At 41.9% G+C, this 23,315-nt stretch overlaps 1 protein-coding gene and 1 long non-coding RNA gene across 3 annotated transcripts in view; one reads left to right on the top strand and one right to left on the bottom strand.

The window, feature by feature from the left end:
• septin9b (septin 9b) overlaps positions 1-23,315 on the top strand; it is a 78,044-nt gene that overhangs the window by 6,000 nt on the left and 48,729 nt on the right. The window contains exon 1 of one of the 2 annotated variants that reach the window (XM_051112114.1): positions 21,474-21,603. The exons of the other annotated variant lie outside the window; for it this stretch is intronic. Coding sequence (XP_050968071.1) covers positions 21,582-21,603 — 22 coding nt within the window. The 5' untranslated portion in view covers positions 21,474-21,581. Of the gene's footprint in view, positions 1-21,473; positions 21,604-23,315 lie in introns of those variants that run through there. 2 annotated transcript variants of the gene reach the window in all.
• On the bottom strand, positions 18,291-20,733 carry LOC127166661 (uncharacterized). Its single transcript, XR_007827925.1, has 2 exons — positions 19,471-20,733; positions 18,291-19,040 (listed from the first exon to the last, which is right to left on the bottom strand). It is a non-coding gene; the product is annotated as an uncharacterized LOC127166661 (long non-coding RNA).

Genomic DNA, 23,315 nt, shown 5'->3' with positions numbered 1-23,315 from the left:
GTGGCTACGGTGACCTCAGAATAAGAACGAAGCAGATAATAATATTAGCGTAGATGCCATTCTTCTTATGATGTAGCAAGTACAGTGGGTGTAATGGAAAGTTTCCCCTTTTCTAGTTGACCTAATTAATGCAACCTAACAATCCTTTAATGGATTTGAATAATATAAATGTGTTAGTGTGTTATGTGTAAGCCAGGTTAAAGAGATGGGTCTCTAATAGCACACCTAGGTTCCTAACTGATGACGAAGAATTGACAGAGCAGCCATCAAGTGTTAGACAGTGTTACATGCCAAGGTTTTTGGTTCAATAATTAACACCTCTGCTTATTTTTCAGAATGTAGCAGTAGGAAATGACTATTCTTTTTTTTTTATATCAGCTATGCATTCTGTTAGTTTTGTGAAGTGGTATGTTTCATTGGGCTGTGAAGAAATACAAACATAAATTAATAATATTCAGAAGAGGATCTATGACTTCTAGAAGTACTTCTTTTAGTAGCCTAGATGATTTAGATTATTTAAAAAGTTTATACAATTCTTTCTGTCTTATAGCAGAGAATGAGTGGAATTGTTCCTCAAGGGATCTATCATGCACTGCTATCAGCTGTGATGCTGTAGCTGATGGATACATGGCTCTAATTTTATTTCTAGTAGTATCGATCTTAAAAAATAAAGAAGTTCATGAAGTCATTGTTGTGCTGTTGGGAAATGTCTGTGCCTGCTGGTGCTTTCATTAATTTAGCCACTGTATTGAATAAATATCTGGGGTTGTGTTGTTATCTTCTAAAAGAGACAAAAAGTAAGCAGATCCAGCAGTTTAAAGCTTTTCTGCAGGTAAAAGTACTTTCCCTCCATGCAATACAAAATACCTCTAGTTTTGATTTCTTCCAGCTGTGCTCCATTTTCCGGGCTTCTCTCTTTAGGGCATGAGTTTGCTTGTTATACTGCAGCGTTAGACTGTTTTTCTTAATCTTCATTAAGCATAAAGAAATAACTGTGTCTAAAGGTCTAGAAAAGAGAGAGTTCATAGTTTCTGTTACAGAAGTTTTTCTGAGCTATTGGATATGCTGAGTAATTGAGACAAATTGGGAAGATTATTTACGAAGCAGTCTTTTGTTGTAGAAATAATAATTCTACCATATTTGTAACAAGGAATTGAGTTTGCAGCTGTAGGTATATGGAGTGTACACAATACTAATGATCTAAGATATCACTCTATTGCAGAATTTCAATGCTATTGACTTAAATTCCATATAATAGTATTAAATCTAAAGTATGAATATGACAACGAGTAGGTCTGGCACATGTTGTCTAACCCCAATAGAGCTTAGAATGTCTATAAATGTTGATCCCAATGCAACATGTGGAGAGCTCCCATGGGCACTTCAGAAGCTGAAAGATCAGAAATCCTCTAAAGGAGCATACATAGACAGACAATGACTTTTTATGGGGCGGGGATATCAGTACAAGGTCCTCCCTTTCAGGTTGTCCCTGTTACCTCGCATATTCACTGATGTTGTAGGGCATTCACATTCTTGATCATCTTGACGACTGGCTATTCTAATGAACTTTTGAGATTTATTGTGTGCACACAGGGGCCTGGTTCTCAAGTAACTCAGCCTGTTGGGGCTTCAGGTCAACTGGGAAAACAGCAAGCTCTTCCTGTGCACAACATCTCTTATCACGGCATCAAGTTGGATTCAGTCACTATGACAGCATGTCTCTCAGTGGAGCACACTCAGTCAGTGCTGGCCTGCCTGAATTTGTCCAGGGGAAGAATCGTGGCTCATGGGGCATATGGTGTCCTTGGTGGCAGTTACCCTGCTTGGGTTGATGCATATGAGACTGCTTCAGCACGTATAGTTATTACACTGATCTGTTGCTACACTGTCAGGTGTTAGTCAGCCTATATGTTCCATTAGAATAAGTGTTGAGACATGTTATTGTCACAACAGATGTTTCCAGTTCTGGCTGGTTCACTGTATACAACGGGCATGCAGCCATAGGACCCTGGACAGGGGCTTGGTCACATTGACATATCAGCTGCCTAGAATTGCTGGCTGTACTGTATCCCTGTGTGATGAGTCTGTCAGAGGTGAGTATCGAACCCAGGTCTCTGGTGTGTGAGGCAGCACACCTTAACGCAGAGCTACTCCCTCAATTGTGTGAATCCATGTGCAGATGTGAGAACAAAGGAGTATTCAGGCTCAGGTTTCAAAAATAAAAGAATCTTTACTGAAGATGTTTTACAAGTAACAAAAGTAACAAGAAGCCGAGCTTCCAATCAAAAAACAAACAGGAAAAAACAAAGAGACACAATGGTCAAAAAACAATGAACTAATCTTGTAAAACAGTACTCACAGAAACACTGAGGCAACAGAGCTCAAGACTGAACACAACAGCAAGTGAGAAGCAGACTTAAGTAGGGCTAGAAACAGGTGGTGCAAATGAGGCTAATGACTGGGTGATTACACAGACAGTTCCAAGTGATGATGCCCTCTTTTGGCTTGGAGGATGAGTCACTAGCTGACCACAAGGAATGTGCGGACCAGGGCGCCGCCTGTTGGTGGGGAGACCAACAGCTGTCTGCTGATGAAGCCTTACAGGAGCCCCTCCTCTATGAACGGCTCCTGACGTTCCTTTTCTGGTGAAAGGCTCTGATCAACGTAGGATCCAGAATGTCCCTGGCAGGAACCCATGATCGCTCCTCCGGGCCATAGCCTTCCCAATCTACCAAGTATTGTGTGCCCCCCCGCACTTTCCGTGAATCCAGCAACCTGTGAACAGTGTAAGCAGGCTTGCCATTGATAATACGAGGAACAGGAGCAGGCTTGCTGGCTGGGGAAAGAGGAGAACAAAAAACTGGTTTTAGTCGTGAAATGTGGAAGGTAGGGTGAATTCTCATAGACCTGGGCAGGAGAAGGCGGTAAGAGACTGGGTTAATCTTCTTTAGGATCTTGAAGGGGCCCACATAGCGAGGAGCGAGTTTGCGGGATTCCACTCTCAGAGGGAGATCTTTGGTGGAAAGCCAGACCCTCTGACCTGGCCTGAACGTAGGTCCCAATCTTCGACGTTGGTTGGCCTGTCTCTGCTGTTGTCTGGAAGCCTTCAACAGGGCCATTCTAGCTCGCTTCCAGGTGCTTTTAATTCTGTGAATGAGTTGCGTGGCTGCTGGGACAGAGACCTCGGATTCTTGGCCAGGGAACAGAAGTGGGGGGAAACCAAACTGACATTCGAAGGGAGACATACCCAAAGATAAGTGATGCAGTGTGTTGTGAGCAAATTCAGCCCAAATTAACTGAGAACTCCAAGTAGTGTGATTGTTCTTTACCAAGCACCTTAATGACCTTTCTATGTCCTGATTGACCCTTTCTGTCTGCCCGTTAGACTGGGGGTGAAAGCCAGAGGAAAGACTGATGGTGGATCCAATAAGATGGCCAAAAGCCTTCCAAAATCTGGAAGTAAATTGAGGACCTCTGTCAGAAACCATGTCTTGAGGGAATCCATGGATACGGAATACATGTTTCATAAGCAACTCAGCAGTCTGGCTTGCTGTGGGGAGCTTGGGCAGAGGTAAGAGATGGCATGCTTTCGAAAATCGATCCACCACCACCAAAATTACATGGTTACCTTGGGACTCAGGAAGACCAGTTACAAAGTCCAATGATATATGGGACCATGGGCGTCTCGGGACAGGCAAAGGGTGTAACAGGCCATGAGGGTGGGTTCTGGGATCCTTATTTTGTGCGCACACTGAGCAAGCAGCCACAAATGCTCGAACTTCTTTTTGTAGTTTTGGCCACCAAAATTTCTTCTGGATCAGCTTACAAGTTCTGGTGGCTCCAGGGTGACCCGAGGGAGGAGAGGTGTGTGCCCACTGTAGGACCTTAGAACGGAGGTGGCAGGGTACGAACAGAAGGCCAGGGGGACCATTCTCTGGTCCAGGGTGCTGTTGGTGTGCCCTCCTGACAGCGGCTTCAAGACCCCACTGAACAGAGGCCACAATCTTGGAGTGAGGTAAGATGGTTTCTGGTATTGCCACCCCCTCTGGTGGGCTGAACTGTCTGGACAGGGCATCTGGTTTTGTATTCTTGGACCCTGTGCGATATGAAAGGGTGAAATTGAATCTGTTAAAAAATAAAGCCCAGCGGGCTTGTCGGGAGTTTAACCTCTTAGCCTCTCGAATGTAGGTGAGATTTTGGTGGTCCGTCCAAATGAGGAAAGGAAATCTGGCCCCCTCAAGCCAGTGCCTCCATTCTTCAAGTGCCATCTTAACTGCTAGCAGCTCTCGATTACCTATATCATAATTCCTTTGGGTGGGTGTAAGCTTGCGGGAGAAGTAAGCGCATGGGTGGAGCTTGTCGTCAACACTGCTCCTCTGGGATAGCACGGCACCAACCCCTGAATCTGATGCGTCCACCTCCACCACAAAAGGTGTTTCAGGATCAGGGAGGGTCAAGATGGGAGCGGAAGTGAAAAGTTTCTTCAACCTGTTGAACGCTCCCTCTGCCTCCTTGGACCACTTGAATGGTCGGAGTTCCTTCTTGGTCAGTGCAATGATCTCGAATAAATCTTCTATAAAAATTTGCAAAGCCAAGGAAACGTTGTACCTGTTTCACAGAGTTTGGTTGGGGCCAGTCTAGCACAGCTCTGACCTTGCTTGGATCCATCTGGAGAGAGCCCTTGGACACAATAAAGCCGAGAAATGACACTCTGGGTACATGAAACTCAGACTTTTCCAGTTTGATGAATAGTCTGTTCTGTAGTAATCTCTGCAGGACTTGACGAACGTGCTGAACATGTTCTTGGTAGCTGCTAGAGAAGAGATAGACAAGATATACAAACACAAATTTATTCAGAGTATCCCGGAGGACATCATTAATGAATGCCTGGAAGACTGCTGGGGCATTGACCAGGCCAAAGGGCATGACCCGGTATTCAAAATGGCCAGTAGGGGTGTTGAAGGCAGTCTTCCATTCGTCCCCCTCTCGAATTCTAACCAAATGGTAGGCATTTCGAAGATCAAGCTTGCTGAAAATGGTAGCCCCCTGCAAAATTTCAAAAGCTGTGGTCATTAAAGGTAAAGGATACCGATTCTTGATGGTTATTCGGTTGAGGCCTCGGTAGTCTATGCAAGGGCGTAATCCCCCATCTTTTTTCTCAACAAAGAAAAATCCAGCTCCAGCAGGGGAGGTCGATGGGCGAATGAACCCATTTTCTAGGGCTTCCTTGATGTATTTGTCTATCGCAGCCTGCTCAGGGAAAGAAAGAGAATAGAGTCTCCCTCGAGGAGGGCATGTTCCAGAGAGTAATTCAATGGTGCAATCATAGGGTCGATGAGGGGGTAGCGCAGCAGCTCTGGTCTTGCTGAAAACTTCAATTAGATCAGCATATTCTGAGGGAACTTGAGCAAGTTTAGGGGAGGGTTCTGCATGATTAGAAACATGATTTTTTTACCTCGGAACACTTGAGAAGGTTTGCTGACTGAAGTTTTAAAGTTGACTCTGGGGTGTGCACTGGAGGTTCATTGACAATGGTTCTGAGTTTGGATGTGGTCAGAACCCCGGTGTTCACAGAAGGGATGCCCACAGTGGCACCAACTGGATGGGTCCCTGGGGTTGTCTGTGATGGCTCAGAAAGATGACATAAGGAAAAGTTAGAAATACAGCAATTTGTTCCCCAATTCCTCACCACCCCTTTAGTCCAATCAACTTGAGGGTTGTGTTGAAACAGCCATGGATAGCCCAATACTAAAGGAAGCTCTGGTGATTGAGTAAGAAAAAACGGTATCTTCTCCTGGTGTTGTCCTATTCGTAATAAGAGAGGTGTGGTGCTTTCACTGACCTGTCCAGAGTCCAAGGGTCGACCGTCCAGTGCTGTGATAGAGAGAGCTCTTTGGAGAGTCAAAGTCTTTATGCCTAAGTCCTTGGCCACGTCTACATCCATAAAGTTCCCAGCAGCTCCCGAGTCAGTAAAGGCCCGGAGCTGATGCTGTTGGTCGCCTTGGCTGATGGTGACTGGGAGAAAGATTCCAGATGATGAACTGGGGGTGGTGTCTACTCTCGTCCAGGACCCCCTTTTCCCGGGCGAGAGCTGGCTTTTCCCGACAGTTCTGGGCAAGAAAGGCGAAAGTGACCAGGCTTTCCACAATACAAGCAGCAACGTTCCCTCATTCGTCTGTCACGCTCAGCCTGAGTCAAGCCTTACACCCTGTGAAGTTTTCGACTGTTGATTCAAGACAAGCATGTGACAAGCTTTGCACATCTACATTTGGCAATTATCTGCCATTGTTCTCCTTACCTTTTTACCTCTCAAGCTCTGTCAGCTTGGATAGGAGATATTTTCAGGTTTCTCCAGAACTGGTTGATTGCGTTCAAGCCCGGGCTGTGGCTGGGCCACTCAAAACTTTCACAGATTTGTCTATAAGCCACTCCTGCTGTGTGCTTAGGGTCACTGTTCTGCAACATAGCTCCACAGCACGAGGCTGCTACCACCACACTTTACTGTTGGGATGCTACTGTGCAGATGTTGCCCCCCAAATTGCCAGACACCCCCCCCCACCTCTGTGAGGTGGCTGCATGTTTTTCAGTGCCATTTTTTCTTTCTTTCAGAGAGACATTTATACCCCTGCACCTTGAAGGTGTATACTTGGGTGTCCTGTTCACTAGCGAACGTGGCCTCTCTACACCCTCTCTAATACCTTTGCAAGATTTTATAATCTCCAGGTTGAGCCAGTTTTGTATTGAATGTTGTTAGGCATGAACAGTTAAAACTTTGGGAAACTGGCTGGGTGTATGCCTTGCATAACTGCCTTGATAACTGTGCTTTTATTATCCAGGTGAGTTTCCCATGTGACGTAAACCCTCAACACTTTGTTACTCTTCAGCACTCATCAGTAGCTGTAGGCTCATGATCCTGTTTTTGGGTTAAGTGCTCCACATGTGCTGATTCTTTGGTGGTAATTATATATTTTCCACTTTTTGCTACCTTTCTCTGTGGCTGTAGTGCTCCTCCCTTCTCAGGCAGGTACTATCTTTCTATATGTGGTACTTTCTGGTTGGTAAGTCCATGTAAAGTTGTTAACCTCCCTTCAAGAAGGATGTGTTCCCCACATTTTTCTTTTCTCCAGCATAGGAAAAGGAATAATTCCCCAGCACAAACTTTGGGTTTGCACAACTGTAAGTTTTTATCAGTAAAAACAAACAAATAATAATAAAAAAAGTTAAATCTCACGATATAGGGGCATTGGGAAGGTTACAACGTGGCCTGAAAGCACTTGTTATTAGGCATGCAGCAACTTGCCTTCATCTGCACTGCTAAATCTCATAACACAGTTCAGCTGGTTGTGGCTTTTAATATAGGGACCCCTAGTGTCACTACATTGACACAACATTGAGTAACTAAGAGATATAGGGAATGTCTTGATTACTACTGTGACATTGTGTCCCTCCTGCAACAATACCGAACTACTTGCTGAAATGGCCGAAACATTGTCTTTGCCTTCTCAGCACAAACCTGCATTTTATACCTGCATGTCCAGGGGAACAGCATGCAAATTCCGCTTGCAACTTCTCAATGGCTTTTTGACTTCTCATTGGGACATGGGTTACAATAGTAACACAGGCATCATCACCTGCCTTTTATTTACCTACTGTTTTAAAGGGGTCATCGGATGCAAAGTTCACTTTTACATGTTGTTTAAACATTAATGTGTGTTGGCAGTGTATGTACACATGTAGCGCCCCTGCCCTCTTCGGCTCACCTAACCTAAACTCTGAAGGGCGGAGCACTGGGTTCCTTTAATTGGTGTCTCTCGACTATGAATTTAAGCCCCTGCTCTGATACCACGGTTTAGGGATATGAATTTCACTTAATAACTAGATAAACTGATAGGATTATACAGCAATGGGGATTTATTTGCCAACAGAAGAAATAAGGAAAAGACAGTATATAATTATATGTATAATCGACTTATTTCAGGTATGAGTAATCAGTAGAGATATTCTAATAATAGCCAATAGGTAAATTCAAGATGAAAAAACAGGTACAGATAGCAATACTCAAGGTACAATTAGAATACTCAGAATGAAATACGCAAAGTATCCTCTAGGGAAATGCACTAAAATCAATGAGTTTCAACAAACTCCACGTTCCTCGTTTAGGGTGCCCTTTGTGCACACTCTACAACTCACAAAGTATGAATTCCTCAGGGAAATATTGAATTCCCTGAACTAACTTACTACCCAGTGCACTGAAACAAACACGGTATAAGAGTAACGTTTTTCACCGTCTTATAAACTGTAACCGTAAACTAGTAATACTATTTGAATGATCAGAATGTAAAGAATGTGGGCCCACTCACACACAAACACACACTCGTACTCAACCCCGATGCAGGCCTGATTCGCTGCTTGTGTGCGTTGGGGCCTTAGAAAATGCAAATTGGCCTCTTCGCTCGTCAATGAGCCAAAACAAAATCAATGCAAGGTACCTGTGTTCTTTAACAATCGTCTCCCGATGCCGGCAAACAGACTCCTCCTCAAGCGGTCGTTCGTCCCTCGTAGCCGGAGGAACACCCAACACTCCCGGTGGCTGGGTGCGCTATCCGGTGGAGTCTCGTTCGGTCCCTCGCTGTCAGAGGACCTTTGTGCGCTTCCGGTGGCACAAAGGGCTATCTGATTCCTTCGTCACGCACCACGATGAACAATAAACAATGTGCAGCAACACGATTTACTTCAAAACAAGGTTCACACAGAGCAGTTGTTTTCTACAACTATTGCTAATTGAGCGCGCTGGCTCTCAACACCGGCCTTGAGGTCTTCAACCAGAAACAGATCGCTACGCAAATAGCTAACACACTTCCTGTGTAAACTCGGATACTTAAATAAAATATACGTTTAACGTAATATAAATGGTATAACTCGCGTTTTGCGGTTATAAACAGTTGATTTTTTATCAAAACCAACCCTTCAGCAATCCAAATCTCCCTGCTCGCTGCTCGTTTTCTCTCGACAGCCTCCCTAATGGACTAATAACGCAAGGCTCACCTATCAGGGGGCGGGTCTAAACAAATATACCTCCAATCAACTAAAGGTAAATCAAACTTGACAGCAAAACCCACTTTTTCTCCTAAGTGCACATCAACCAAACATTTGTGTTTCATGACGGAATCCTTAAAGGGGACACACACACCTATACAAGGTCTTTGTACAATAAACCTATTTGAATGTTTGAATCTAAAACTCTTAACAGAAGAGGGTTCTGTTACCATGTTGTCAATAATAAACTTACAGAGCCATTCTAAAATGAGAAATAAGTAAATACTCGTAAGGGAAACTCATCTAGTTTGCTGGGAAGCTACTTTATATATAACCTTCCCCCTTCTAACTCCTCATGCCCTCATGAGACTAGACATATTTAAGACTTAACTACTGTTCTGACAGTAGGGCAGGGGTTTTCTGGACCACACTGGGGGCACTGGGCCATCGGATGGCACCATACAGTGTTGCAGACCTTCTTTGTCTTGCACGACTCTTCAATGTGTATGACCATCCCCCGATAGACCAAAGTTAATGGCTTATCGGTGGGTCGGCCTAGTTCATCATAACTCAGCTTAACCACCGGCCTTACTTCTCTCTGAGATTTATGGCACACCGTAGGTCTTGTTTCCTCGGTGGGGATGTGTCTAGTGTCATTCCCTCCCCCTTCTAAACTCAGCTCCTCCTCGACTTCAGAAGGCAGATTAAGGATCTCGCTGGGACCATTTTCCGTTGGATCCTCTATCCCACCATGCTCCTGCATAATCTCTGGGACTGACACAGGGGGCACAATTTCAGGTTCCACGACACATTGGGGTGAAGTCAGTCTTTGCGAGCGGATCAACTCTGGGCAGTAATAGCATAGGTCCTCACCCTCGCTCTCAGAGGTGTCACAGGTTTCACATCCAACCAGATTAGTATTGTCTTTGTTCTGTTTCTTTTGTCTTTTCACTGTTTGTGCTCGCGTTACAGGTGGCTGCACGATTTGGTTTGAGTCATTGGACTTTGAAAACCTCACCTCGTCTCCAATAGGTAACAGATGGTCTCTGTGAAGGGTCCTTATTCCTCCCATTCCACTCTCAGGCCGCAGTTTGTACACTGGTAAGTCTTTAAACTTCTCAACAACAACATAAGGTAAAGAGTTCCATCTGTCCTGTAGTTTGTGCTTTCCAGTGCGGGCAAGATTTCTGATTAGGACTCTGTCTCCAGCTGTCAACGTTTGAGACTTCACTCTTTGGTCATAGAGCCGCTTGTTTCTTTGGTGAACCTTCAATGAAGTCTCAGCTGCTAACTGATATGCATGTTGCAGTTCGGTCTTCATTCTTTCCACATACTGCAGATGGTTCACTCCTCTCTCACCATCCGGGGAAGTACCAAAGCAGACGTCGATGGGCAGACGAGCTTCTCTTCCAAAGAGGAGGTAATAAGGGGAGTAGCCGGTGGCTTCGTTCTTTGTACAATTATAGGCATGTACAAGCTGAGAGATGTATTGACTCCACTTACTCTTATGGGCCGGATTCAGAGTACCGAGCATTGAGAGAAGGGTACGGTTAAAGCGCTCAGGCTGTGGGTCACCTTGAGGGTGGTAGGGTGTTGTCCGTGATTTGCGGATTCCCAGCATTCCTAGGAGTTCTCGTATCAGTCGGCATTCAAAGTCTCGTCCTTGATCAGAGTGTATACGTGAGGGCAATCCATAGTGAACAAAGAATTTTTCCACAAGGACTTTAGCAACAGTTACGGCTCGCTGGTCCCTGGTAGGGAATGCCTGAGCGTAGCGAGTGAAGTGGTCCGTTATTACTAGCACATTAGCGATGCCCTTGGAGTCCGGTTCCAGTGACAAGAAGTCGATGCATACCAGGTCTAGTGGACCGTTACTGGTAATGTGGCTCAGTGGAGCAGACTTCTGGGGTAGGGTCTTTCGGGTAATACAAGGACCACAATTCTTAATGTATTCCTCTATGTCAAGGGTCACACGGGGCCAGTAAAATCGATCTCTTATTAGCTCCGTCGTCCGCTCCACCCCAAGGTGACCCGAATCATCGTGTAGAGACTGCATGACAATTAGGCGATATTTCGCAGGCAGAACCAGCTGAACCTTTTCTTTCCCGCACTGGCTTTTGGAGACTCTGTATAGCAAGTTGTTTCGAATGACCAGTTTTGGACCCTGGCGTAGTAGAAGAGCCAGCACTGGATCAGAATTCTTCACTGGGGTAAGTACCTTGCCAAGTTCAATGCCTTGTTTTACCACACTGATGACGGGGTCCTGTTCTTGTGACAACTTTAGGTCTGCATTGGTCAGCTGCTCCATATGACACACTTCAAGCCAAGCAGGGCAGGAGTAAGCAGAAGGAATGCCACTCGGTGAAACACCTAACTGGTCCACCAGTCGGGTGGATTCGTCGCTCCAAGGAAAACTGGCCAACTGACATATTGCTTTGACACCAGACTGCGGAATTTCCGTCCAAGAGGCAGAGGCAGCTGGGCTGGTAGGATAACGGGACAACACATCTGCGTCGGCATTATGTTTACCAGGCTTGTACTGCAGGCTAAAGTGGTATGTTGATAGAGCGGCAAGCCAGCGATGACCAGTGGCATTCAGCTTTGCGCTTGTCAGGATGTAAGTAAGGGGATTGTTGTCAGTTCTCACAACAAATTGAGCACCATATAGGTAGTCGTGAAATTTATCAACCCACTTTAATGCTAGAAATTCTAGCTGGTATATAGGGTACCGCTGCTCTGAAGCACTCAACTTTCTGCTAGCAAAGGCAACAGGTTGAAGTCCATCAGGATATTCCTGATTTAACACAGCGCCGAGGCCACTCATACTAGCATCCACGTGGAGTACATATGGCAGGGACGGATCAGCGAAGGCAAGTACTGGTGCATGAGTTAGACAATATATGATTTGTTTGAAAGCCTCTCCACAGGATTTGTCCCATCGCTCACCAAAAGGTTCAGTCTCCTTGTAGTATTTCTTTCCATCCATCTTGCCCTGTCCTTTTGCAGGTGGGTAGCCTTTCGTGAGCTCAGTCAAAGGTCTCACAATGGTGGAGTAACTCTTAATGAAACGGCGATAGAAGCCACAAAATCCAAGGAAGGACCGTAAGGATTTCAGGTCTGTAGGCTCCTTCCACTGCGTTACAGCTGTCACTTTGTCTGGGTCCGGAGCAATACCTGCAGCAGAGACAATGTGCCCCACGTACTTGACCTGTGGCTGACAGAACTGGCATTTGTCGATGGATACTTTTAGCCCCCATTCCTCCAGCCGGTCGAGAACCTTCATCAGTCGCTCCTCGTGTTCCTCGAGGGTTCTGCCAAAAACAATGAGGTCATCAAGATAGACAATGACTTCAGGAGTGGGGGGCAGTTTGGGTGTGTTTGAATTCGGAGAGAGTGGGTGCGGTTTGTGAAGTTAGCCGTCCCATTACAAGCTGTCAGTCGTTTAAAGAAGCAGGCATTGGTTTCCGATGATTACGGGGAACTGTGGCGGGCCTTGGGGGTCTGGGCAGACTAAAGCGAGGATGGTTATGTTCTCTTCCACACCAGTGAGAGTAACAGGGAAGGTAACGTCGATAACAATGTATCCTTTGTAGGGATAACTAGAAGAACTAAGGCCCCAGATCGATAATCCAGCGAGAGGATGGATGGGGACATCGGGCAGGTTCTGTGAATACCAAGATTCAAAGACAATGGTAACTTGAGACCCGCTGTCCCACAGAGCCTGGCAAAGATGTCCACCAATCTTTACTGCAACCGTTGAGGCTGGTCCTACTAACCCCTTGGGTAGACCATTGGGCTCACAGGTGTGTACTTGACTGTTTTTGGAAAAACAGGCTTGATCTCCAGACCGGCTGCTGGGGTTTGGCTCACTCTTCATTCCTTTAGCTTTCTTTAATGAACGGATTAGTTTATTGATCACCTGGGTGGCATTTTCGGGGCTTTGACACTTTGTAGCAATGTGTCCGTCTTCACCGCACCTGTAACAAAAGTAATCTTCTGTGTTCCTTGAAAGCTTGTGTCGCGGCGGACCTGAAACAGGTTGCTGGGACTGACTCGAACTACTGTGACCAACGCTCATTACAGACAGCTGTTGTTGCAACTGATGTACTTGTTTCTTCAGAGACTGAACTTCAGAGTCCTTTGTTACTTCTTGTTGATCTGGTGGGCTGGTATGTCGTGGTTTGGGTCTGGATTCTAACATCATGGAGGAAGTAGGCAAGCTATTCGAATGGTCACTTTTTAGCCGGGCTGTCAAGTCTTGAATCTCAGCTCGGAGTTCTCGCACAAAGGCTGGACAGATGTTTCCCTCATCTTGCAAGTGTATGGGCTTAGCAGTAGCCGTGAGCTTACGTCGACTGGCTTCAGTTTCTTCAGCTTCACGGACCTCATTCAAAAGGCTCAGGAAAGTTGGTGGGTGTTCTTTTCTCTCCCTTAGCCTCAACTGCAGAAGCATCATGTCAGATTCTACAGCTCCACGAATCAGTTGTTCCACTCTCGCTTTGTCAGCGTTGGCGGGAGACAGTCCACCCCTTTGAACGACTTTAGTCAGAGATTTCTCAATCCTTCTCAGGAAATCCGAAAGTGACTCTCTTGGATACTGTCGAAGAAGCCGAAAAGCAAAATACAAATCCTCTCCGGACTCAGAGGATCCGAAAGTACTCTCCAGAGCTTCAAGGTACTGCAGTGAGCTAGCATCAGGGCTGGACATGCGGACATCTTTAATGATTTCCAGGGCTGGTCCCTTTAAGGTTTCAACAATCCTTCGCCGTTTCTCCTTCTCAGAGCACTCACATTCAGTTATCATCATTTTAGCTTGCTCAGTCCAATGTTCCATTGTTTCTTCTCCTGCAGGTGTTGGAACAATACCAGAGAATGTACGTAAACGGCGGTAGGCATTGCTGTCACTTGGTGGTCTTACTGTTTTCTCTAGGATCTCACCCACTGCCTGAATTATTGACTCAGGGGAACTAGGATTTGCACTCAGCGGCGGAAACAGTGCTTGTAGATCTGTCATAGACTTCCCTTCATCCCTAAGAAACTTGGAGAGCTTGTCAGCAAATCCTGCAGGCGCAGCATTGGTTTGGATTCTTTCAACGGCTGTAATTATCATCCAGGTCTCATTATCAGTGGGTCTCAGTTCCGTAGGGCAGCGTGTGGGGTCGACAGCCTCTCTGCATTCACACAGCACTAATAGTGTATCTGGAGTGGCTCCACATCTTGTGTCTCGAACCTGCACTCTTCCAAAGGCTTTCACACTCTCTGCCACTTCTTCAATGCGTGCAATCTCTGTGGTTTTGCGTACCCCCGTCAGCAGTAGAGAGCGTGTGGGGTCGATCCCAGCCTCACTGCACCAGTGGGCAAGATCACTTTGAAAAAACTGGTCACTCCTACGAGACATATTTCAACAGGAAGCGGTTTATTGCAATGAAATGTCAGTTTTCTTCTCAGGGAACGACTTAAGTAATATTGACACGTGTTTATCTCTCTCTTCTGTTAAGGTACCAGACAGGGAAAAGAAGAATCCCGGACGAGCCCCCACTTTATGTAGCGCCCCTGCCCTCTTCGGCTCACCTAACCTAAACTCTGAAGGGCGGAGCACCGGGTTCCTTTAATTGGTGTCTCTCGACTATGAATTTAAGCCCCTGCTTTGATACCACGGTTTAGGGATATGAATTTCACTTAATAACTAGATAAACTAATAGGATTATACAGCAATGGGGATTTATTTGCCAACAGAAGAAATAAGGAAAAGACAGTATATAATTATATGTATAATCGACTTATTTCAGGTATGAGTAATCAGTAGAGATATTCTAATAATAGCCAATAGGTAAATTCAAGATGAAAAAACAGGTACAGATAGCAATACTCAAGGTACAATTAGAATACTCAGAATGAAATACGCAAAGTATCCTCTAGGGAAATGTACTCAAATCAATGAGTTTCAACAAACTCCACGTTCCTCGTTTAGGGTGCCCTTTGTGCACACTCTACAACTCACAAAGTATGAATTCCTCAGGGAAATATTGAATTCCCTGAACTAACTTACTACCCAGTGCACTGAAACAAACACGGTATAAGAGTAACGTTTTTCACCGTCTTATAAACTGTAACCGTAAACTAGTAATACTATTTGAATGATCAGAATGTAAAGAACGTGGGCCCACTCACACACAAACACACACTCGTACTCAACCCCGATGCAGGCCTGATTCGCTGCTTGTGTGCGTTGGGGCCTTAGAAAATGCAAATTGGCCTCTTCGCTCGTCAATGAGCCAAAACAAAATCAATGCAAGGTACCTGTGTTCTTTAACAATCGTCTCCCGATGCCGGCAAACAGACTCCTCCTCAAGCGGTCGTTCGTCCCTCGTAGCCGGAGGAACACCCAACACTCCTGGTGGCTGGGTGCGCTATCCGGTGGAGTCTCGTTCGGTCCCTCGCTGTCAGAGGACCTTTGTGCGCTTCCGGTGGCACAAAGGGCTATCTGATTCCTTCGTCACGCACCACGATGAACAATAAACAATGTGCAGCAACACGATTTACTTCAAAACAAGGTTCACACAGAGCAGTTGTTTTCTACAACTATTGCTAATTGAGCGCGCTGGCTCTCAACACCGGCCTTGAGGTCTTCAACCAGAAACAGATCGCTACACAAATAGCTAACACACTTCCTGTGTAAACTCGGATACTTAAACAAATAAAATATACGTTTAATGTAATATAAATGGTATAACTCGCGTTTTGCGGTTATAAACAGTTGATTTTTTATCAAAACCAACCCTTCAGCAATCCAAATCTCCCTGCTCGCTGCTCGTTTTCTCTCGACAGCCTCCCTAATGGACCAATAACGCAAGGCTCACCTATCAGGGGGTGGGTCTAAACAAATATACCTCCAATCAACTAAAGGTAAATCAAACTTGACAGCAAAACCCACGTTTTCTCCCAAGTGCACATCAACCAAACATTTGTGTTTCATGACGGAATCCTTAAAGGGGACACACACACCTATACAAGATCTTTGTACAATAAACCTATTTGAATCTAAAACTCTTAACAGAAGAGGGTTCTGTTACCATGTTGTCAATAATAAACTTACAGAGCCATTCTAAAATGAGAAATAAGTAAATACTCGTAAGGGAAACTCATCTAGTTTGCTGGAAAGCTACTTTATATATAACCTTCCCTGACAAGGGGGTTACACACATCTACCCTATAATGATAAAAATCCATGCAGTGGTTTTTAATTAATCTGTAAAAATAATATCCCCTTTTTCAAATCGAGCTATTCTCAGATGCCTGTCGGTGTGGTGTCACGATAGTTGATTGACATCAGCGTCTTACCTCAGACCCGCCTTAAATCAGCTGCAACAGTCTGACCTCCATTGTTTCGATGGTGGAGCAGGGGTGTAAATTAGACAAGAATATATCAGATTGAGCGATTGAGGTGTTGTGTTGCTGGATGTAATAATGAACATAGTGGTCATCATTAACTCCCGACATCTGAGCTGCTGAACATGCAGTGGATTACATTTGTTTGTGAATGGAATGCGCCCCCCGATCTACATATATCCGTAAATGTTTGTGCAAATTATTCGTGATCCAGCTTCACTTACAACAGAAGTGAGTATAAAGGGTTTTTTTATGAATCTTTGCGATCACCTTTCCTAATAACGTGCTAGTTAGCAAGTTTAGCGGCTAAACGCGGCTAAATGTGGCTAAAGTAAACAGGCTCGTCACTCCAAAGAGAGAAGAGGGGGCGGGGTGAGCAGAGCCCACTAACATTTAAAGCAACCTTGACCAGAACAGGATGATTTTTGCAGAGCTGATTTTTTGGCAAGGTAAAAATGATGGTTTTACACTACCATTGAGAATTTTTAACCAAAGTATATTAGAGACCTTTAATTAAGACCCTAAAAAATCACAAAAACTTGTGGAAAATTGGCATCTGATGACCCCTTTAACTGGTTTTGTAATTCATGAAGTGAAAATGTCTGAGGCCAACTGCTGGGATTTTGCCAAGTGTTTTCTTAAAGAAGCACACCCTATAATTTAATCTCTGCTGTAACATCCCTAAAAATACCTTTCTTTTCTGACATCTTTCCTCTATAGTGACACTGCTTTTTACCTTAGTGATTCATGATTTATGTATGATTAGATTGTTTTAATTAGCTTTGAAACCTTAGATTTATGTTATGTATGATTTAATAAATCATTTTTAATTGCAGTTTTAACAGTAGTGAATCAATGATATTTATACTTCTGGGATTTTTTTACCCTGTAAGATGATTTACATCAGCAACATGTTTGAGAAAAAGAAATACTGTATTTTTTGAAAAAGCCAATTATTTCTAGAACCAGATTATTATAGGCTTATTTTCTCTGCGTCATCAGCGACCAAGAAGGAATAATAATCAGTGTGGTAGAGTGCTCCGAGGCCTTTTTTTATTCTTGGAAATGAAGAGAAGGTCATGTATCCTGATATTTTTCACATACACTAATAAAATTCCTACACTATCTTTGACCTTAGAGATTTAGAGATCTTAGGTTTATGTCAGAGGTCATACATCATCATGATTTTGTTTTGAGTAATGACATTAAGACTACGGGTTGAATGCCACTGCTTTAAAGAAATAGTTCACCCAAAAAATGAAAATTTGCTGAAAATGTACTCACTAAAAAATGTTGGGTTAAAAATAACCCAACTAGTAACCCAACTATGGGTTGGTATAGCACCTTCCCATCTATGGGTTATTTTAACCCAATGAATTGGGTTAAAATCCAGTTGGGTTAAAAGTAACCCAACAGTTGAGTTAATTATTTAGATTCATTTATATCAGTTTTTATTTATTTATTTATTTTTTTTTTATAAAAATACACTATAACACTACTTTGTTTTCAAATAAATATTTTATTTAAATATGCAAATATTTTTTACAAATATATTTTTAAATGTAAAACAGTCATACTGCAAATGTTTACAAAATAAGTGTACAAGAATGTGAAAATATAATACATTCAAAACACAAATATGCACACACAACTGACATATTTTCAAGATGTACACTGAATTCAAAACCAACTATTCAAAACTAATGTTTATTTATCTGATTCTGGTCCACAAAACCTGTCATAAGGGTCAAGTTTTTTTGTATTTAAATATAAACATCATCTGAAAGCTCAATAAATAAGCTTTCTATTAATATGTGGTTTGATAGGATAGAACAACTATTTGAAAATCTGGAATCTGAGGGTGCAAAAAAATCTAAATATTGAGAAAATTGCCTTTAAAGTTGTCCAAGTGAAGTTATTAGCAACACATATTACTAATAATAAATTCAGTTTCAATATACTTATGGTAGGAGATTTACAAAATATCTCCATGGAACATGATCTTTACTTAATATTCTAATGATTTTTGGCATGAAAGAAAATTTGATAATTTTGACCCATACAATGCAATTTTGGCTATTTCTACAAATGTACCCATGATACTTATGACCGGTTTTGTTGTCCAGGGTCATAAATGTGTATCAATTCATATTTATTTATATCAACACATACACAAATGTGCACAAATAAAACAAACATAACATACAAACTTTTATCAATAAAACAAAAATAAAAAATCATAAACACAAGTAATAATAATAATAATAATAATAATAATAAAACAAAGTAAATCTGCTGGCTGCTGGACTTGCTGATAATCAGCAACATAAAAAGTTTTTACGGATCAATAAATACAAAGTTTCTAAGGAAGAGGTAATGTGTTGAAAGAACTCCTGGAATATTAAAGACTGTGTGCTGCAAATGGGTGCAGAGGAGCTTTGGGTAGTAGATGTCATAAATGTAGAAATGTCTGAAACACAGATCCACTGCTTGTAGTAAGGTCTTCTGTTCCACTGTTTCACCGTTGAAAATGCTAAAAACTTCTTCTCTTGGAGTTAGTGCAGCAATGCTGGTGTCATCCGGTCGCATAAAACTTCCTTCATTGACTCCTTCCTCTGTGATAAGATGAAGCAGAAGAAGAAACATTTTACAGATAAACTAGAAACATTTTTTCATAATTGTTGGAAAACCTACACTACTAATCAGAAGTTTTTGAACAGTAAGATTTTTAAAGTTATTTAAAGAATTCTTTTCTACTCACTAAGCCTGTATTTATTTGATCCAAAATACAGTAAAAGCAGTAATATTGTGAAATATTTTTACTATTTTAAATAACTGCTTTCTATTTTAAAAGCTTTGAAAAGACTGGACAATTACATTTTAAATATATTCAAATAGAAAGCGGTTATTTTAAATGCTGTATTTTGGATGAAATAAATGCAGGCTTAGACAGAAGGGAATTCTTTAAAAACATTAAAAATCTTGCTGTCCAAAAACTTTTGACTGGTAATGTATATGGATCACTAATATAAATAGTTTACTTACCTTGAAATATTTCAGTTAATTGGCATGTGGATGTTTAATGTATGAGATTCCACTGTTGTAATTTTTCCTTCACTGAAGAGCCCAATGTCTAAAAATAAGTATAAACACATTTAGTACACATTTAAAAAAACATGCAAATCTGTCATAGCTTTATAATAGAAATGGCTGTAATTAGAGGCGAATCTAATATATGCATAACAATATTCAATATAAATAAACCATAAAAACACATTTAGTGTTATTCCAATTAGTGCTCGCTTTCCAAACAACTGACGCTTGCCTTGTTTTGACCAGCAGGCGTCGCTGTTGTGTCACGAACGATTGGAAGCAGTGAATCATTTTGCGAATTAAGCGATTCGTTTAATTGATTCGAAACTTTGAAAAGCTTCGTTTCTCCCATCACGTCTTGCTTTTGGGAAATGTGATTATTTGTAGACTTTTCTAAACAGAGAATTAACTGAATTTGAGCGCATCTCTCTGAGCTGCCGCTGAGCTAAGGTTACATACTGGACCGAAGTTGAAAGGTTCGTGCGGCGCGGTTTAAATCAACAATGTCTCATTTAACATTAGCCATTTCCCATATAAAGTTAAATGTGATAACCATTAATGCGACCAAACAAACTGTAGTCAGAAACCGTATGTCTAGAACCCTTCATCAGCTGTAAAATAATACTAAACCTGTAGTAATGGTAGACGGTGATTTCAGTAATATAAGTAGTCCTGTATACATTCCACCATACATTATTAACTTTAGGTTACTGTAATACATCTCTAAACAGTTTTACAACTTTCTGCTAATGTTTATTTAATTTATTACTGCTAGCAACCTAACTGGGACAGCTAAGTTAACGTGACGTTATTCGTTTACAATGGAGCTCATTCTCCGCAGTAACGTTACAATACACTGACTAAAGGAAACTACATCTTCGTTAAAAAAAAAACAAACATACAACAACAAAAGTTCAATTTTGAAGTGCATTTCACGTTCTTCGTATAAGTATAATGTTATAAGAGTTATTTAAACCCTATTACTTACCTCACACTGATGCAGCAGCAGCTTCTTCTGTGGTCAGACACTGTCGACCGTTAAAATTTGAACTGTCGCCGCGGGAACCAATTAAACCCAACGCTGGGTTATTATTAAAAACAACCCAACGATGTTTAAAAAAAATAACCCAACGTTTTAGAAAATAACCCAACACAGTGACCCAATATGTGTAACCCATCTATTGGGTTAAAAAAAATAACCCATCTATTTTTACTGTGTACTCACCTTGAGGCCATCCGAGTTGTAGATGAGTTTGTTTCTTCTTTGGAACATGTTATTAAATTTAGCATCATTTATTACATAATTTGCTCACCAGTGGATTATCTCAATGGGTGCTATCAGAATGAGAGTCCAAACAGTAGATAAAAGCATTTTTCAAAAGACTTTAATTGATGGACTAGAGTCATGTGGATTACTTGTGGTTTTATCAGCTGTTGGAACTCTTACTGTACCCATTTACTGCAAACGATGTAATTTTCATGTTTTTTTTTTATAATTTCATACATATACAAACTGTATGGACATAGCACAGTTCATTTTTCATTGTAACGTTCATCCTTGTAATGCATAGCACTATCTACTGGATGTAGAAAATATTGCAGTTCGCATTTAGCTGTTTCAAACTCAATGATTTAAGTTTTCTCTTCATAGTGAGGGCATGAGGCTGTTTACAGACACATGGCTTATCCCCAAGTTAGAAACACAATAGAGCTTCAGTGTCAAAAGAGGTCAAAAGAAAGACGAAGGAAGATCGAATAAAGCCATATGATCAGCACATGTCAGTGAAGTTCCATTGGAAACACTTGTCAATGAAACACTCTGAACAGTTTTAAGATTAGTATCTGGTAAGGAAAAGAGAGAAAAATGAAAGAAAGAAAGAAAGAAAGAAAGAAAAAGAAAAAAAGAAAGAAAGGAGAACAAAGTGAGAGAACTGAGAGAGACGGAGAGAGAGGGGGAGAGCGACTAAACTCTCGGAAAAAGCAAAAGGGGAAGTCTGCAAATAAAGGGAGAGGAGGAGAAACGCTAGAAACCACATGTGGCTGTTAGGAGCCATAATCCAGCTATGGAGCGAGACAGAATCGCTGGTAAGTAAATCTCTCTCTCTTTATTTCAGTTTAAAAGACAGCTGAGAATGAGAAACTTATTAAATCTATTTGAAATTTGTCTATTACTCTGTTTTATGTATAGACAATACCGTGTATATAATTTTTGCTTCATGCAGGTAGGTCAGGTGGTGATCAGGCACAGTTAGGTGTGACACCCAGTACTTTCAGGTTCTCTGTTTTGCTCTCTGTTGAGTTTGGATCAAAGTAGTTTGTTGCAATAGTCACAGTACAGTAGTTGGTCTGAATAAACTGTATTCTGTCACTAATGTCTATCTATTCTCAACTATTTGTTCTTCCAAAAAAGGAAATCAGTTGCAAAAAAGTTGCAAAGTGTACAAATCATTATGTTTGGTCTATATTGATTGTGCTTTTCATTTTTAAGGAAGAAGCATAACCAAGGGTGTGATTTTTTTTTTTTTAATAAGGAAGTGAAACCTCATTTTAGTTCTGCTTTGTAACTCATTTCTAACACTGTCACTCTGCATTTGAAGTATTTTTCTCTTTTCAGTATCATCAGTTATATATACAGTAGTTAAACACATTTCACAGGTGAATTTATAGACATCAGAGACATCAGAAACAGGATAGAAATATACTTGTTACATGTAGACAGCTTCCTAGTGAATTTCACTATGTTAATGGAGTATGTGTTTGTGTGAGTGACAGTAAGAAGGTTTACCTTACTCAGCAGAATCTTCCATAAGGATTGTGTCTGTATCGTACCGCAGAGCAGCTGTGCAGGGAGGGGTTTGCTGTGTGGCATGCCTCAAATCTTTGGAGCTCCTGTAACATCAGCTGTTCTGGCTGGCATTGCCACAGGCACACACCCTGATATAGTATATTGTGTTTAATTTATTCATCCCTTTTACACACCATATCGCTCAGTCTTTGTATTGTTGATCAGAAGGTGATCATGTGTTTTACATGCCACATTATGGACTGATATTGTAGAACTGTATTGACTATGCAGTTTAACAGGTGACCACAGAGGGGCATTTCTGCATCAGAATATTATACTGTAGATTCAAATATAACTTCTGTTTGTGGTAAAAATGAAGACAAAAGAAGTCTGTGAAAGTGTCAGGACATTTGTCTTTGTGTTGAAAGCTGTTCGTATTTGTGTAAAGCTGACTGTGTTGTGCTGAAGTGTATGTGTGTCTGTTATCAGGGCTGGAAACAGATTTCCGAACTGTAAATTCAGCTTCATCGAGGAAGTTGTGGGCAGAGCTACTTCCTGGTTCTCTGTATCCATTGGTTTGCACATATTGCCATGGTGATTAACACAACAGATTGTTTTGAAAGTGATACGGTGGAGAATCCTAGAACTTTTTGACCCTGTGTGTCTCCTCCCAGAGCTCAGGCTCAAGATTATGTTACATGTCAACATGTTAGCATAGTTAAGATAACAAGCACAAAGAAAGAAACACTGATTATGTGTTACATGTGGATTGTGGAAGCAGAAGACTAGTTGAAGAGTTTAAAATTATATTAAAAGCAGTTATCTGAACTGTAGTGTACTTTTTGAACCACTGAAGCAGGACTTAAAGGGGTCATCGGATGCTAAAAGTATATTATAGACTTTTCATTGTGGAAAATGGGCATCCGATGACCCCTTTAAATACATCTTTATATGTAATTTCATAATTACCTCTATAGTCTTTAAAATAATATACTGTCAAATGCACTAACAA

This window comes from Labeo rohita, chromosome 6 (assembly GCF_022985175.1).
Source record: "Labeo rohita strain BAU-BD-2019 chromosome 6, IGBB_LRoh.1.0, whole genome shotgun sequence".
In the NCBI taxonomy this organism is placed as follows: Eukaryota; Metazoa; Chordata; class Actinopteri; order Cypriniformes; family Cyprinidae; genus Labeo; species Labeo rohita.
This window is presented reverse-complemented; position numbering and strand designations above follow the sequence as displayed.